General features: G+C 40.5%; 1 protein-coding gene and 1 pseudogene across 2 annotated transcripts; both read left to right on the plus strand.

The window, feature by feature from the left end:
• The first annotated feature begins 255 nt into the window (after window positions 1-255).
• prrc1 (proline-rich coiled-coil 1) lies at window positions 256-13,666 on the plus strand. 2 transcript variants are annotated; one of them, XM_026297586.1, is made up of 9 exons: window positions 256-328; window positions 2,054-2,171; window positions 3,372-3,770; window positions 4,161-4,306; window positions 8,436-8,538; window positions 8,645-8,808; window positions 9,657-9,760; window positions 11,128-11,230; window positions 12,120-13,666. In XM_026297586.1, exons 2-9 carry the CDS (start codon window positions 2,075-2,077, stop codon window positions 12,333-12,335), a joined length of 1,332 nt encoding a protein of 443 aa, XP_026153371.1. In that variant the 5' UTR covers window positions 256-328; window positions 2,054-2,074; the 3' UTR covers window positions 12,336-13,666. The 2 variants fall into 2 exon arrangements, with proteins under 2 accessions (XP_026153371.1, XP_026153373.1); XM_026297588.1 differs by having other exon boundaries at window positions 270-328; window positions 2,059-2,171.
• A 440-nt stretch (window positions 13,667-14,106) lies between these two features.
• LOC113124697 (prostaglandin reductase-3-like) lies at window positions 14,107-14,782 on the plus strand (annotated as a pseudogene).
• Window positions 14,783-18,016: the final 3,234 nt, after the last annotated feature.

Consider the following 18,016-nt stretch of genomic DNA (forward strand, 5'->3'; position numbering starts at 1 on the left):
TTCGGGTGTTTTCATTCATAGTGTAGGCTGTCATAAATTAAATTAATTAGTATTTTTATCTGCGCCCGCGACCATAAACGCTAACGCGATATCTTCAGCTATAGCTGAAGCTTGTATACTATATCTCTCTCTATAGATGGCTGATTTGTAAGACACCTTTTGCAAATTTTGTCCGACCAACAGCTGTTTTCACGACTCCTCCTATGTCGCCCGCTCTCCAGGGGAGGCGCTGTTCGTTTGGATCAAGCCTATGATGTGGCAGTGTATTACGTCATCAAAGTGGGTCGGTGTTGTATTCGTTCAAGTACTGAGTTGGTCCACCTAGGAGGTGAGTAGTAAAGCTACTTGTTCTCTAAGCTCAAAACTGGGAACCATATCATGAATTGACGTTAACGTATTTACTGGGGAGCGAAATAAAATTTAGTTTCCTAAGTAATTTTCACTGGCTGCTGACTGTGTTTGTACACGTGTACAGCTGAGCTGTGAACTACAACGTTCTTGATACAGGAAGCTTGCACTGAAATGGATTGAAAGTACAACTAAGTTTACCACTGTTTTAAATACAGTAAAGTGGCTAAAGCCTGAAATAACGTCGTTTTCAAAATTGAATAAAACTGGTCAAAAGACTGAAAAGGTAAACTGCCTGTTTGCCGAGGTAACAGGTAAACTGACGTGTATTGACAATGAACACAGGTAACACAGGTGACTTTTTCATGCTAATGTTTGTTAAATGTACTGTGCAACCTGTTTGTTTGAAGTTATACATACAGTACTGTGCAAAGGTTTCAGGCACTAAAAGGGGCTTTGAATAAAAATTACATAAATAGTTTTTCATTTATGAATTAACTTCATACAGTGTGCGGTAAAGGGAACCAAACCTAATCAAATCATTATTCGCAGCACTCCCCTTTGCCCTTATACTGGCAGCAGTTTTCTTTGTTTTAATATGCACAGTTTCTCCTGGTACTTTGCAGCGCTTTGGAGAAGCTGCTGCAGTTCGTCTGTAGATTCAGGCTGTCCTAGTGTTTCTGTCTCTTAATGTGATCTCAGACTGCTGAGAACAGAGCTCTGTGGGCATCTGCTACAGGGTTCCTCAGTCTCCTTGCTTCTGAAAATGGTTCTTCATGATCTATAGTGGGTTCTTTATGGGCTTGTTGTCCTACACAATGGGCTGCACAATAAACCTGGGATAAATCGGACACATGATGATCATGTTTAGGGCTGCACCAAATACTCGAGTAAATCAATGAATTCAATTTTTAAAAATCGCTTAATCAAATTCTTTGCCTCGATTATTTGCTTAATTACTGTCACTTGCATTGTTGGACCTGCTAGGCATAGGGATCATTGTTCCACACGGACCATAATCACTGTCGCACGACGCATTTCTGTATCAAAAGTTGGCGGTATGTCAGAGAGCGAAACCGTACGTGAAAGGAAGAAAATTTTCAAAGTTTGGGATCATTTCAAGCTTAAATAAGATGACAACACGGTGCAATGCGTGTATTGTAAAGTAGAACTGGTGAACTACAACAGCACTTCGTCAGTGCTTCAATATCTGAACAGAAAACATCCGGTTGTGAACCAGACCGGCTCACCCAGCAGAGCCAACACAAAGTGATGCCATTTTAAGGTAACCTGTCGTTTACACAATAGTATTATTGTAATCGCTGAAATATTCGATAGAATACTCGACTCCAAAAATGATTGATAGGTGCAGCCCTAATCATGTTGTGTAATAAGAATCTAAAACATTTGAAGTGCTTAAAATTTCGGCACATTACTGTAAGATGAAATATCCTACACTTCAACAGAAAAATACCATTATTGTAAAAAGTACAACATTTTGAATCAAGTAGTATATAGCCTACTTTTATTGTATATTGTATACTGAAGAAACTGTATTAAACGTAAACCTTTATATGTAGTGTATGATAAAATCTTTGTTTTTTTTCATCTGTGCATCAGGTTTATGTCTACAAATGTTAGAATTAACTAGTTAAAATCTGTCTGAACATTTCCAAATTCCTCCCATCTATATTCTGGGTTAAAGTGTAGGTATAAAACTCAGAAGATGATGGAAGAGAGTGGGATTGAGACCACACCTCCCGCCAGCCCTACACCTCCACTGACTGTGGCTGCCACAGTCAGCGGTCCATCAATAAACATAGGTAATACCTCACCATTGAAGTATTACAGACAAGGTTCCCTCTGTTGTAGGAATCTTCTGGACATTCTTAGTCAAGGTTGCATTTTAAGCAGTCAGCTGATGTCATTCTTTTCACAACACTATGAAGTCAAGTTTGTTGAAACAAACTTCAGATTAGTAATGCATGTCAATATAAAATTATTATAATAAAGGCATTCTGACGTCCCAGATCTGAAACAATCTTACTTATTTCACCCACACGTCCCATGTAATCCATAAGCCAGTGTTTCAGCATCCAATACAGGCTTATTACCTAGCCATTCAGAGGCAGGCTGGTGGCGAGTTATAACAGGAGTAAGTGTAGACCCATCTTGAGAGGACAGGTTGAATTTCAATTTGAAATTTGACACCAAAAGCATGATGACAATGTAATGAAAATGCAGTTGACTGGGGGCACTGTTTCACTGGCACATTTGAATAAAGAGATCAGCTACCCATGGCAGTCTGAAATGCAACTGATTTAGCTTCCATTTAAAATTTTAATCAAAATGTTGAGTGTTGAATTGCCAATTGCAAAATAATTTGCAAATTGAATAAAGATGCCAAAAAACATTCATACTTTTCTGAGTAAATTGGCATGTACTTCCCATCTCATAATGGGATTTTATTATATGTTGAGGCATTGCTAAAATGAATGGCAGCAGCGCATGCTGCAGCTGCTTGTATATGTATGAATATATCTGGATGGGATCACTCCCTTCCAGTCTTCTTCTTTCTTTTGCGTGGTTTTATCTATGTTCTAGGCTATCATAAATAACACTCCTCCTTCTATCACTGCCTCCTCCTGTCTGCATTCCAGGCAAGGTGCTGGTCTTCTCAAATGAGCTTTATGATGTGGCAATCACAGTGAATTACATGGCCTCAAATATCAACAAAATATTTCAAAGCTGATAAACCACACAATCTTTCATGTCTTTTTTTCAACACATCGATAACTGTATATTAGTTGCAGTTCATTACAGAATAAACATGATCGGCCAGAACAACATTGTAATGATTTGTGATGACGCTTCACTCTAAGGGGACAGAACATGCCAGCAAAACAGCCCCAACAGCATAACAGATCCATTGGATCCCCTCATTGTATAGGTCAAGTATTAAGGTTTTTTCTTGAATTGGGCACCTGTCTGTAGTTCTAACATTACTTTTTTTTGAGTTTCAGGTCTGTCCAGCCCTCTCTCCCTCCCTGCCACCAGCTCTGTCGCCATTGGATCTCCCTCAGTGTCCACTGTTTTACCCACTTTTCCCTCCCTCCCTGCATTCAGCACCTCCTTGCCTGGGCCACCCTCTCTCTCTTCCCAGTTTCCCACTCCCTCCACACTCACCTCCCCCTTTACCAGCAGCTCTTCCTTCTCTCCTGCTGACTCCTCATCTCTGAGTACTCTAATCTCCCCTGTCAGACCAGCTCCCCTCTCAGCTCCTAGAATGTCAGCCCCTCCTGTAGGCCCACCTGTATCCAGCTTCTCCATGAATGCAGGATATGACATCACACGGGGTCATGCTGGTCGAACACCACAAACACCACTGATGCCAACCTTCACCAATACTACAACCATCACAGGTATTGTAAGAGTCACACTTGTTTTGTTATATGTCACACTGTTCGCATTATAAACATGTGGAACTGGCCTATCCACAAGATTGACAGAAGAAAAGATTACCAGTTGAGCCAGACTCACTCAGTAAACCAGGCTTGTTTTCAAAACCATTATTCTGTATTCCAGTAATTAAGCATTAGCTTACCTACACTTTCATAAAGTCAGGGTCTTGGATGAGACAGAAAAAGAATGGATTAACAGAGACCAAGATATCCTGACTTTTAGTCTTTAATGTGGGTGAAGCTCTATAAAATGTGTCCTCATTTAACAGCCCTAGTTGAAAGTCAGTACATTTATCTTTGTCATGTGAGTTTTATTTAAGAATTGTTTATTTTTCCCATCATCTCTTCCAGGTGTAGTGTCAAACCCCATGGTTCATCAGCCAGCCATGACAGGAGGGTTAGATACAGGGTCATCCATTACTTTCCCAGAGGAGCAGGAAGATCCCAGAATGAATGCAGACATCAACACCAGTGGAGGCATCTGGGGCTTTTTCAAGGTGATACCAGTCTTATCAAATATAATTTTATTGTATTGTACAATTCGTGGAAAGAGGTAGCCTGAACGTTGTGTGCTGAGGAGAAGGCATGACGTGTGCTGCATTGGGAGGGACTTCCCAGGAGTTCTGTACTTGAGTTTCACATGGAGTATGAAATGTCCTGGTGAGAATTAACTTTGTTCTTGTTCTCGCCACCTTGAAAACAAACAAATTTCTCTATTCTCGCGGAGGATGTATCAGGTTTAAACCTAACAGTTGAATGTGGACCTGAGATTTAAACCCAAGAATGTGCAAGACACTGAGCGTCCTGCTCACTAAGATACACTGGTACTGTTAATTATATCGAGTGGTAAAAGGACAGCTTCCAGTTATTCAGGAATGTGCCAAAAAAAGAAGTTACAAAAAGGACTAAATATTAAATAGTGTCCAGATTTGTGTGTCACTCTAGTCCTTGGATATTGAGAACTGAACCAGGCTAACAGCTATGTGGAAGAAGCTGTTCTTCAGGATGCTAGTTTGGGAGCGAAGGTTCCTGTACCTCCTTCTAGAGGGCAGCAGAGTGAACAGTTAGTGGTTTGGATGAGAGAAGTCATTTATGATACTGTGAGCCTTCTTCAGACTGCACTTCCTGGCTGTCAGCAACTGGGGAGGGTTAGGGTAGGGGAGCTCAGTGCACCGATGGAGAGTCCTTAGGCAGTCTAGGCCTATAGCAGCATAACTAAGGGATGGTTCAGGGTTACCTGAAGTCAGTCCTATTAACTTTGTCAAAAAGCAAGGTTATAAGTCTAGGCTTAAAAGTACAGCGAGTGTCTGCCTCCTGAACTCAGACTGGGAGCTGGTTCCACAGGAGAGGAGCTTGATAGCTAAAGGCTCTGCCTCCCATTCTACTTTTGGAAACTCTGGGAACTACAAGTAGACGTGCTCTCTGAGAGTGAAGTGCTCTATTGAGATAATATGGTACTATGAGGTATATAAGGTATGAAGGAGCTTGATCATGAAAGGATTTGTATGTGATGAGAAGGATTTTAAATCCTATTCTGGATTTTACAGGGACCCAGTGAAGAGAAGATGGTATAGGAGAAATATGATCTCTCTTGCTAGTTCCTGTCAGGACTCTGGCGGCAGCATTCTGGATTAATTGGAGGCTTTTTATGGAGTTACTGGGACATCCTGATAGTAATGAGTTACAGTAATCTAATCTTGAGGTAACAAATACATGGACTAGTTTTTCTGCATCATTTTGAGACAGGATGTTCCTAATTTTTATAATATTGTGAAATAAGTCAGTTTTAGAGATTTGTTTTATGTGTGAGTTAAAGGACATATCCTGGTCAAAAGGTTTTTCACAGTAGTGCAGGAGGCTGGGAGGCCCAAATACAATAACTTCTGTTTTCTCTGAATTTAAAAGTAGACAATGCTACTGGTCATCCGGGCCTTTATGTCAGTTAGACACGCTTGAAGTCTGGTTAAGTGGTTTGTGTTATCAGGTTGCATAGATAGGTACAGCTGAGTGTCATCTGCATAGCAGTGGTAATTAAGAGTGCTTCCTATTAACATTGCCTAAAGGAAGCATGTATAAGGTGAACAGAATCGGTCCTAGCACAGAGCCTTGTGGAACTGCATAACTAACTTTTGTGCACGTGGAAGGTTATTATGAACAGGAACAAATAGGAATCTGTGCAATAAATAAGATTGGAACTATTTTAACGCTGTTCCTCTGATACCAATTGTGAGAGAAATTTATACCTTGACAAACAAATATCTGCTACCTCCCTCTGTGTCCTATGTTAATTCAACAAAGACTTTTAACATGGCTTTGTAGTCACAAGGAAGCAGACGGAAAGTCATGGAGACGCTAATTATATTATCTATGCCATCCTGCCGGCATAATTTACATGTGAGTGACTGATGTGTAAATTAATGCTGTTCAACTGATATAAAAGTTGATCATTTTCTGTGTTCGTGGTCAATCGGTATTGACCCGTCCTGCAGGCCGTATGCTCTGTTGTGACTCTGTTGCTTTGCCTGTTGTTTTGCCTATTAAATTTGCCATCCCTTGACCTGAGATTTGCCTCCAAGTGTTTTTTCCACGACACCAGTCACATGCTCCAGTCTCTGTAATAAGACGCTGTGGTCAAAAGTGTCAAATGCAGCACTAAGGTCTAGCAGGAACTTGTCATAGAGATGAGTCCATTATCTGAGGCTAAGAGAAGATCGTTGGTGACTTTTAACAGTGCTGTTTCTATACATCTGCACTAAATCCTGATTGAAAATCTTCAAATAGTTCATTTCTGTGTAAGTGGTCTGATAGCTGCTTAGCAACAGATTCAAGGATTTTAGAAATAAATGGAGGGGAGTAGGGCATCAATGATGTTTTCGGCAGTTTTCACTACCCGTTGTTGAACATTTCTGTCAGCTGCAGTGCAACTGCTGTGCCACACTGTGATGCAGCTGGTCAGAATGCCCTTCATGGTGTATCTGTAGATGTTTGAGAGTTCTGGGAGAAAGCTCAGTTTTCTTTAGTATCCATAGAAAGTACAGGCGTTTCTGTGCTTTCATTGTCAGGCAGATTGTGTTGCTGTGCCAGGTGAGATAGTCGGTGATGTGGACTCCCAGGAGCTTGAAGCTGGACCTCACTCCCTCTGATGTTAAGCGAAGTGTGTGAGCTGTCACCACATTGTCTGTAGTCCACAATTAGCTCCTTGGTCTTCTTGGTGTTGAGGGTCTGGTTGTTGTCACCACACCAAGCAGCCAGATGTTCCACCTCTTATCTTTAGGCCTCCTCGTTTTTCCTGCTGATCAAACCCACCACTGTGATGTCCTCTGCCAACTTCTAAATAATATGTGCACTGAAGTAGAGGAGAGGACTGAGCACACAGCCTTTTAGGACCCCTGTGCTCAGCATCAGCGTGGAGAAGGTTTGTCTGTCTAACCTAACAGTTGGTTAGAAAGTCCAGAGTCCAGTTGCAGTGTGAAGTGCTGATACCCAAGTGTCTGAGTTTGGCCATCAGCTTGGATGGTACAACCATGTTGAATGCTGATCCAAAATCTAAATCCAGAAACAGCATCTAGACATAGGTGTTGGTGTTATCCAGATGTGTCAGTGTGGAGTGCAGTAATGGGTCCAGGGTGAGGGGGAGGCATGCTTTCAGATGAGACAAAACGAGTCTCTCCAGGCATTTGGTGATGATAGGAGTGAGAACCACAGGGCAGAAAACATCTAGGTTGGCTGCAGCAGTGTGTTTTGGCACAGACTCGTTGGTTGTAGTTTTGAGACAAGTGGGAACAACAGCCTGAGTCAATGACAAGTTGAAGATGTCAGTGAAGACTTCAGTGAGCTGCTCCACACACTCTTTGAGTACCCAGCCCGGGATACCATCAGGACCTGCATCCTTCTTAGGATTGACTCTGCTCAGTGCAGCCTGCACATCACTGATGGAGAGAGTCCATGGCTGGTCATCAGATGGAGGAATGACCTTGTTGCAGGTGGTTTTGTTGTCCTTGTCAAAGCAAGCATAAAACTGGTTGAGTCTGTTTGAGAGGGAGGGGTCAGAGGTGGAGAGTGTTGCCCTGGGGGGTTTATATTCAGAGGTGAGGTGGATGACCTGCCACATGTAAAGTGAGTCACAATTTAAAAATGGTCTTGTGTGGGCCTGAATGCTCTGGTACCTTTTTCCAGATGGCAGAATAAGTGTGTGTGTGTGTGTGTGTGTGTGTGCATGTGTGCGTGCGTGCGTGTGAAGTGTGTGTCGTCATCCACAATGCTTGTGGCTTTGTGGATGCAGCATGGAGTGTAAAAGTCTGACAGTGAGAAGAGAGACCCCATTGATCTTCTCTGCTCTCCTCACTATGCATTGTAGTACCAGTACCGTTGCTAAACCAAGCAGTGACGCAGCTTCTCAGTATGCTCTCTGTGGTCCCTCTGTAGAAGGTGATCAGGATGGGTGGTGGGAGATTGGCTTTTCTCATCTTTTGCAGAAAGAGGTGCTGCTGAGTTTTCTTGGCTATGGTGTTGGTGGTGATGATTTCATATGTATACACAAATTCTGAAAATGCAACAAATCTGTATTAATCTCTTAATTTTCTTTATTCTGGCAGTCATATCCTATGCTTTGTTGGTTGTCCTCAGGGAGTAGCGGGTAACCCGGTAGTAAAGACAGTTCTAGACAAAACCAAACACTCGGTGGAGTCCATGATCACAACTCTGGATCCTGGGATGGCTCCATACATCAGTAAGTCAGACTACTCTTATCATTACTAACTTAACACATAATGAAGAACACTGACTAAATGTCATTTAGTTTAATGAATGCTGTTCTTTTATTATTTGCTTTGTAGAGTCTGGTGGGGATATTGACATTGTGGTAACTTCAGATAGAGAGATGTATGTGGAGGCAGTCAGAGATGCCTTCCAAGAGGTTTTTGGGATGGCCATGGTGACAGGAGAGCCTGGTCAGTCCAACATTGCCCCACAGCCTGTGGGCTATGCAGCTGGTGTCAAGGTCAGTTCAACTTGCATTTTTTTTTTTTTCAAATTAACAAGAGTGTAGAACTACTGTAATAGAACTTTACATGTTTCATTATGTTTTTCCTTCGTAATGCTTTAAGTCTGTTCATATCAAACCTTGCGAACTTCAACATGTTGTGAAGCTGATTTCTACTTCGGTGGTAATACAATCAGAAAATACCATGACGTCTGAGGAAAAGAAAGTTTTGTAAAGATTTTTTGGATAACAGTAGGAAAATTTTAATTATTAAATATTGCTGTATTTTAAGTAGGACTGTCACTAATGGTTATTTTCATTATTCATTTTTTGTTAAATTTGTTTTAAAAAATGTAATTGTTATATTGTTTATTAAAAAAGTTAGGGTAATGTAAGAGAAAAGCCATTATGTTGATGGCATTACATGTAGAATTTCCTAACAGTCCATGCCTTAGTTTAGTATTTTACCTTGTAAAAGCCACATTTGGACTGCAGTGCACTTTTCTTTGACTTGACTTGACTTGCATCTGTGGTGTGTGTTGGTTCTGCATCCCTCTTTCATGGCTCCTCCACAGGTGCCAGGGACAGTCACTTTATCTGAAGATAGGCACATAGCTTACTTTTGGACTTTTGGAGAGTATGTAAAACTTCATGCTGCACTTTAGCAGAGGAAGGGAAGTTAACATTTGTGTTGGCAATAAACAAAAGTTGAGGTTGGTACTTTACCAGTTTCAGTTTAATGGGAGAAAAGTGGTTGGTTTGGGAAATGTACATCTTGACAACTTATCAACTCTCAGCAAACAGCATCACACAGTGTTCAGTTTCAGTCATACACAAGGGGTGTGTGTTTGTGTGTATGACTGCAGGGTGCTCAGGAACGCATTGACAGCCTACGGCGAGCTGGTGTAATCCATGAGAAACAACCAGTGGTCTCTTTGGAAAACTTCATTGCTGAGCTTTTTCCTGACAAGTAAGAAAAAGCTTCCAACCCATATTAGCACACATAAACTTAAAACCAAATTTTAATCCTAAAACAGCCCTTTGAGGGCTAGGAAGTGGGGACATGTCAAATTATCCTGCGTTTCACACTTACAATGCCAAACAGGTCTTCACACTGTTGGCCATATAATTCTCCTTTTCCGTTATACAGTTTTAGCACTACTCAGCTGTACTCTACATGACTGAACTCGGTTTTGGTAATTTTCCATTACAATTAAGTACCACCTCAATTTAAGTACCACCGTGCGGGTCATCATAGCACGGCAGCGAGAGACTACCATGACACCTCCAAGCACAGAAACATCCACACCTCCTCGTAGGACCAGGGTGTTGCTTCGTGAGTAGCATTAGCCATTTGCGTCGGTAAAGACTATAAAAATGAAAAAACAAACAGTCGCTGTTGCCTGTTTTTAAAAATGACGGGTTTGATTCTTGTGTCTGACGCAGTTGGACATTGCACTCATGACAGCTATAGTGACATTACTGCCTGGCCAAACAGCAGTCTATTAAAGTCACATTTTAGTGTCAGTTCAACTCACTTAGAACCTCAGTTGAGCAGGTACTAAAAGCTTCCCTGGGAAAACGCTGTAGAAATGGCATTTAGGAGGAAAAAGCTCAGATATACAGGTCTAGTTATGGAGGCAGAGCAGCGTGGTTGGAAAGTTAAGGTCCAACTGGTGGAAGTTGTGTGTTTGTGTCGCATATAAAGGATGTCAGAGCAGTTTATGACCCCGCCCACGTTGAGGTGGTACTCAATTGTAATGGTAAATTACCAAAACCAAGTAGAGGTGAGTCAAGTAGAGTAGAGGTGAGTAGTGCTAAAACTGTATAATGAAAAAGTGGCATAAGGTAGGCTCAGTGCCTACTGGGCTGGTTTGGGATGTGGTGGTGGTTCTGGGAAGCTGGAACACACTAAGGCTCTGTGAGGCTTGTGTATTTTTAAAGTAATCAATGGGATAGCATTATTGGATTAGTGAAGAGAGCGATATGCAGCCAGGTGTAGGGAAAGGGTTGGGGCACGATCTTGTCGTGTGGCCTTGAAGGTTTATGATGGCATGGCCTGATAATCCCCTCTTTGGGTCCACATGACAGGGCAGTCTAGATAGGGAGCATCCATATGAATGTACGCAGTTTTAGAGTTTGGCCAGTATAAAAATGGCTATAGTTTTTAATCATTTTACAGTTTTCACCCTTATAGGTTTAATAAATCATTCCTTACCCACTGGTTAATCTGAAGTTGAAGTGTATGTAATCAGTCAAATATTTTTAAATAGTCATAAAATAAATAAATAAAACATATAAAGCCCATGAATTTCAGAATCCTTTTGTCATCTCCAGGTGGTTTGACATTGGCTGTTTGATCCTGGAGGACCCTGGTAGCAGCATCCGCATTGAGGTCTTCACTCAGGCAACACCTTTGGCTCTAGAGCACATCCAACAGGTACAAGTTGTCAGTATATTATAGTATAGTGTTAGGGCCAATCTTTGAAGAAAATTTGAGTTTTACTGTTTTTAGAAACAAAATTGTTAACATGTTAGGTAATTTCAAGAATGTTTTAATCGTAAAATTCTAGTTTTACAAGAAAAACAAGAACTACATTTAATACGTAAGCCAGGTAATATATTGTGTGTTTTATGGTGTGTCAGGGTTTTAACTTCAATTATAATACGGTTCTTAATAATGAAAGCTGTAATTTCATGTCATCCCATTCTTCATTTGACATGAAAAAAATTATGGATGTCTCTCCTATTTAACATAAAGATTTGAGTCCGGCTACCAATGTGTCTTCGGTCTCTTCCCTCTGTCTTCCCTGTTTCCTCTCCGCCATTATGCGATGAACTGGCAAATGCCTAAAAAAAAAGATAAATTGAAAAAAGTTTTTCTTGTTAAATCTTGAACTTGGAATTATCTTTATTGGGCAGGTTCATGCACACAAACAAGGAATTTGACTCTGGTTCACTAAGCTCTCTCTATGCACAAGAATGAAATAAAGTTAAACCTTTTAAGAAAAGAGGGCAGGAGATATAAAAAAAGAAAAAGAAATAAAAAAGGCTAGGAAAAATATATTTTTCCATATACAATGTGTGAACTATTGCAGCAGGAGTGCAAGGATTTGACTATAAAGGTATAAATATTACACTACACCTCAGGTATTACTTTCAATGTTTTTACTTGCTTCATAATTTATGTCCCTGGCAGCTTTGATCCATTTTATCCACAATATTAAGTTCAACTTCACTTTGACTTGTTGTCATTGACTGGGACAAATGTTGGCTGCAGCCTCTGAAAATGTATTCTGTATCACTCACTTTGAAACCTCCTTGTGCAGGCTCAGTCTCTGACCCCTCCTGACTACAGCCTGCGCTGGTCAGGTCTCATTGTTACATTGGGTGAGGTCCTGGAGCGCAGCCTGCCCAAAGTCAACAGAACAGACTGGCATCAGGCAATGACAGGCATGACCCAACGCCAGATGATCCAGAGTGCTGCTAAAGCGATTGCTGGAATGTACAAACAGCAGCTGCCACCCAGGACTGTATTGGGTTGAATTGTTCCAGTTTTTGTGGCATACTGGGAAGTAGATGTAGATGTGTTGGAGTTAAAACTGAGAGGAAAAGATTCATGTTTATGCCCAATATGTCAGTTTCTTTCTTTTTTTTTTTTTTTTTAAGGCCATCAGATATCAAATCAATATTGTTGGCATCTCAGGCTTTATGAAGAATTCTTAACCATTTACTGATCACCTCTTCAAAGAATAGTTTTACATATCATCTTAATGTTATTAACACATATTGTGCCAATATTTAGTTATATTCTTTTGTTTACAAATGACTGTTGTTGGACTACTATGGCCTGTGTCCCAGCTGCGTTCTAGGTTCCAATGTTGTCACAGCTCAAAAATTTTGAAAAACCTACTTGAATTTTACTAGCATGAATTTGTTTTTTAAAAATAGAGAGCTAGCCCAAAAAGTAGTGGAACCAGGGAGACCCAGACAGAGAGGAAACAAATACAGTGACCACTTTATCTGACCCCATATAAACTGGACTGAATAAAAAGTGAGCATGACCTTACTCTGCTCTTGAGTTAGGTCTTGGATACAAGGAATTTAGTTGACCTGTGAAGTCTGTAGGTGCTTTTGCAGCCACTGCTCAACAGGAAACAGAACGTAATGTAATCTTACAACACATTATAAAGCAGATTGAAATTGGATACACTGGTCACGATTCCACCAAAAAGGGATACCTGCTTTTCATTAGCATTTTACAGAAAGCTAAAGGGTGAAAGCTTTCCCTTATTCCCCAGAACTTCCACAAATCCAATATTCAATCAGCAAATAGATGGTGGACTAAGCAAAGAAGCAAAGCAATCCTGTTGATAAGTTAAACGTCCTGTACATACATGTGAACATGGAGTTTGAGTGAGTACATGTTCTAAGGTGAACACTTAGTGGGGTTTCATTGTCATTTCACTTTCTGGTCATATTCTGTGCCTGTCCAAAGTTTTTTTTTTTTACTTTTGAGATGTCTGGAGGAATGAGAAAGGTTAGGAAAATCCACGTTTAGAGGCTTGAGCTGGAAACCTACACTTCACTTCAAGCTCAGGTTTTCTTTGTCGCCTTTACTCACATGGTCTCCAAATTCCTCCAGCTATCTTGTCACCCCATACGCTTTCTCTTCCAAACCCAGCTAGATGTGGAGCCCCTCCATGCAGACATATTATTTCAATCTGCATTCCTTCTCTATCATACATACATATCTAATATTCTCACATACGTACACTTTGTGTTTCTAAGTTGTCAGGTGTTTGTCATACTGAAATAGTATTGGCTGTGCAGTTCATGTTTTAGTGCGTAATAAACCTTATGTATTATCCATTCAGATTATTGTGATTATTGCATTAATATCTCAAAACAGCCTCAGATTATATGCCCATATTATTCCATATTATACTATTTTTAGTCCTATATTTCATTTTTATTTTATTTTTAATTTATTTAACCACTTTTTATTATGGCTCATTAAAACGATGCTAACAACTGCTTGAAAACTTTAACTTCACCTTTTGCATGCCACAGCAACAAAAGCTGCAGGCACCCTGCAATGTAGCAGGCACACTCATCTCCCTGACTCATCTCCTGGCTGGATTTAGGCTGTTAACCATACTGTACACAAGCCTTTGCCTTGTTTGGTACTGTTAAATCATGATTAAAACATCTCAATACTGCTAGCAGTAGCCCAAAGTAATGACAAGTAACCACCTTAGGCAACAATAAACTCGAGCAAGCACTTGTAACTGTAGACATGAAAGTTTATGATTGATGCCCACAAAACGATTTGTGGGCATCAATGCTTCAGACATTAATTACTCTGCCTACATTGCGTTGAAGCGTCTGGGTGACCTGGCCAAAAGTGAGATGGTCCTGGTCACTAGGCGGCTGCAGGAGGTACCGAACAGTTCGCTGTGCAATTTGCCAAACAGGCCGGTTGCCATGTGATCGGGACCTGTTCCTCCAATGAGAAAGTTGGCTTCCTTAAATCCCTCGGCTGTGATAGGCCGATCAACTATACCCCAGAAGACCTGGCCAAGACGTTGAGAAAAGAGTACCCACAAGGCATAGATGTGGTGTATGAATCAGTTGGAGGCAGCATCTTAGAACTTGCAGTGAACAGTTTGGCAAATACAGGTTGGTTTATTGTGATTGGCTTCATCTCAGGGTACCAGACAGCATCAGGGATCCCACCGTTCAGAGAGGGAATGCTACCAGTCAAGCTGCTCCAGAAGTCTACTACAGGCAGGTTTTGAGTAGCATGATGCAGATGTTTGCCAAGGGGAAACTAGTGTGTGAGGTGGATTATGGTGATCTGGCACAGGAGGGGAGGTTTGGAGGCTTGGAATCAGTCTTCCGGGCAGTGGACTACATGTATGCTGGGAAAAACCTGGGTAAGGTTGTGGTAGAAGTAGCACCACCGTCTGTTAGTTATAGTAAGCTGTGATTTAACTGATTGGTAATGCAAAATGAATCACACTTCAACTCAAATGACTGATAAAACAGTAAATTGACTTAAGTTTGAAATAATTTAAAATAAAGGTTAGGTTCTTTATTTTTCTAAGGTAACTGTTACGGCATTAAAAGCTAAACTGAACAAGGGGTTCATAAATAAACCTAATTAGCAACCTTATTTTCTGTCAGCATACTTTGGAAGGTATGAGCATCAACACAACTGATTATAATTTATGTCATCTCTATTTTGAACGAGTAAATTTAATATATATCTGAAAATTAACTGTTTATTGATGATAATATTGCAAATACATTCAAATTAAAACTCAAACAGAAGTCCTTGTTTTTATCCAGAAAATATTTTTTACAGCTATTCCTAACCTTGTGTGTCTCTGGTGTAAGTCCACCTCTGAAAAAACTTTAGACCTACTGCCATAATGAGCTTGCTTTTAGCGCGCTCAGGCACTTTATCTACCATAAATGTTTTATGATAGACTTCATTGTTTTTCCAATAGGGGCTTATATTGGTATAAGTGAGTGCTGCTCCAGGTGTGCTTGGTATTTCATACGACTTTTATTAGCTTAGAAATTGTATTTGTGACTTTGGTGAAGACACGATCACATTTCATGACAAATTTATGCAGAAAACCAGGAAATTGCAAACAGTGAGTAATAAATAGCTTATAAATTTCCTAATTTTGAATATAGTTGATTTAGTCATATCTATATATAAATAAAGGGAAGTTTTCTTGTAAACAAAGTTATGTTTATATTCATTATCAAAATGTATTTTGTGTATTCTTGATGTCTACTAAACATGACATGTATTTCCATCCTCATAAACTGTTTGCAATGCCAATCGTCACGATAAGAAGATTCTAGTGCTCATTTGGGGATTTTGGCAGAAAGAAAATGGAATATGTTGTCATATATACAGTGTGTTGTCAGACTGATGAAGCTACCTGGATATAGTGAAATGTTTCAACCTAAAAAACTAGAAGTCCAGTTGCCATGACTCAACCTCTAGATAACTTCACCTGGACACCTGAGGATCTTCACAGGAAAATCCAAATTACTTGTACATAAACTTTTCAAAGAGATGGGATTGCCCAGTAAGTAAAGCAGGGGTCCCAAACTCCAGTACTCAAGGGCCACTGTCCTGCTTCTTTTCCAGCTATCCCTGCCCTTGGAGCTTCTGATTTGCTGAACACACCTGATCCAGGTAATCAGCAGTGGGTAGGGCAGGGACAGTTGGAAAACAAGCAGGGGATGTTGAGAACTGAAGGTTGAGACCTCTGAAGTAAAGGAAATATAAAATTATAAGCTTTAAGGTAAGGGTTACATTTGGATACTAGCTTAGAAGTTAATACACTGATCTGCTCAAAACATTGTGTGTTGGTTGCTTCCATTTCAGAAAATATACGCTTAAAGGTTGTTTTATGCTTTTCCACACTGACTGTTTGATTCTGTACATTGTTTATTTTGAACAGGTTTAATAAAAGCAGTTACTATGCTATCAATGTGTGTGTATGCATGAGGTCAGAGGCTCTTAAGGGAGAGCTGTTGTAATGTGGACAGGGCTCCTTCCTTCCAGCAGCACCAGGAGGCATCTGCACCTCAGCAGGCTGGGAGGCAGAAGAGCCCACAGACTGGGTTAGAATCCTGTCAGGGATCATGCACAGGGAGTTCTTCTATCAAATTCCCTCATTTTCCTCAGCTGTATTTCATCTCTTTGTTATACATGCCACCGGCAATGAAGAGAAAAGGGGAAGGTAGTATGAGCCAAACTTGCTTGTTCACTTTGTAGTTCTGTGGAAATAGAAATTCCAACATCCCTGCAAACAGACAAAGGTGTTGTACACAACATGTGTGAGGGGTACACATCCCTTGGGTGAGCAATAAAGAGAGTGCAGACAGATTGTCTTTTTCAGAATATATTTCTTGCAAGAATGGAGCAAACCAGAATAAAACACAATCGATCAGTCTTCCCCAGTTGTTCCTGAAACACATCTCAGTTCCATTGCTGTGGGGCAGAACTCCTGGCAGAAAACTCAGAGGTGATATGCAAACGCTTCACCTGAATCGGAGAGGAGTTTTGACCCCTGTGACGCTGTTTCCTGGTAAGAGAATTCACTTCTTGTTACAAGCGTATTGTGCTGTGTGTGCTGTATAGCTCGTCTATGGATTAGCAACAAACTAGCTTTAGTCCAACACACCTAAAAACGAATTAAACTCTCTGAACAAATCAATAGCCGATACATATTCCTGTACTAGTCAAGTGTCATGGAAAAAACATTTGGAGGCAAATCTCAGGTCAAAGGATGGCAAATTTAATAGGCAAAGCAACAGTCACAACAGAGCATACGGCCTGCAGGACGGGTCAATACCGATTGACCACGAACACAGAAAATGATCAGCTTTTATATCAGTTGAACAGCATTAATTTACACATCAGTCACTCACATGTAACTCATGCTGGCAGGATGGCATACATAATATAATTAGCGTCTCCATGACTTTCCGTCTGCTTCCTTGTGACTACAAAGCCATGTTAAAAGTCTTTGTTGAATTAACATAGGACACAGAGGGAGGTAGCAGATATTTGTCTGTCAAGGTATAAATTTCTCTCACATATCCCTCCTTTTATCATTCTATGATAACCACAGCTAAAAAAAATTAAAAATGGTCAGGATTTCTTAAGGCCACTATAGGTCATTATTTTTCCAGGAATAATGCTCAGGGCTAGACACTGATGTCTTCTTCATGAAAAGGAACTTCCCAATCGGAGGTGTAAAGAGATACAGGGGAAGCGTTGTCATTGAGTAATATTTGTATCATGCCGAATCGCAATGCAATCATCTCAAGGCACTATACAAGAACCAAACAGAAAACCCAACAAATCCCTTATCAGCAAGCGCTTGGTGACAGTGGAGAGGAAAAACTCCCTTTAACGGAAGAACAGCATCAATAAACAACAAATAGACACTGCAGGTTGGTGGGACTAGGATCCAAATCAACACTGTTAACTGTTTAAATATTTTTTATGGCTTACTGTTAACATATTCATACTTAGTTCATTTACATTTTAATTCATACACTGCATGTGTCTGTACAGTGTTTCAGCAGGGTTGTGCAGAGTGGTAGTGACAGTAAAATGACAGCTGCAGAAAATAAGCAGTATTTTGGCTTAAAGTGCTTTTTTCCTCATTGCTACTATCCATAGCTG

This window comes from Mastacembelus armatus, chromosome 12 (assembly GCF_900324485.2).
Source record: "Mastacembelus armatus chromosome 12, fMasArm1.2, whole genome shotgun sequence".
NCBI lineage: Eukaryota > Metazoa > Chordata > Actinopteri > Synbranchiformes > Mastacembelidae > Mastacembelus > Mastacembelus armatus.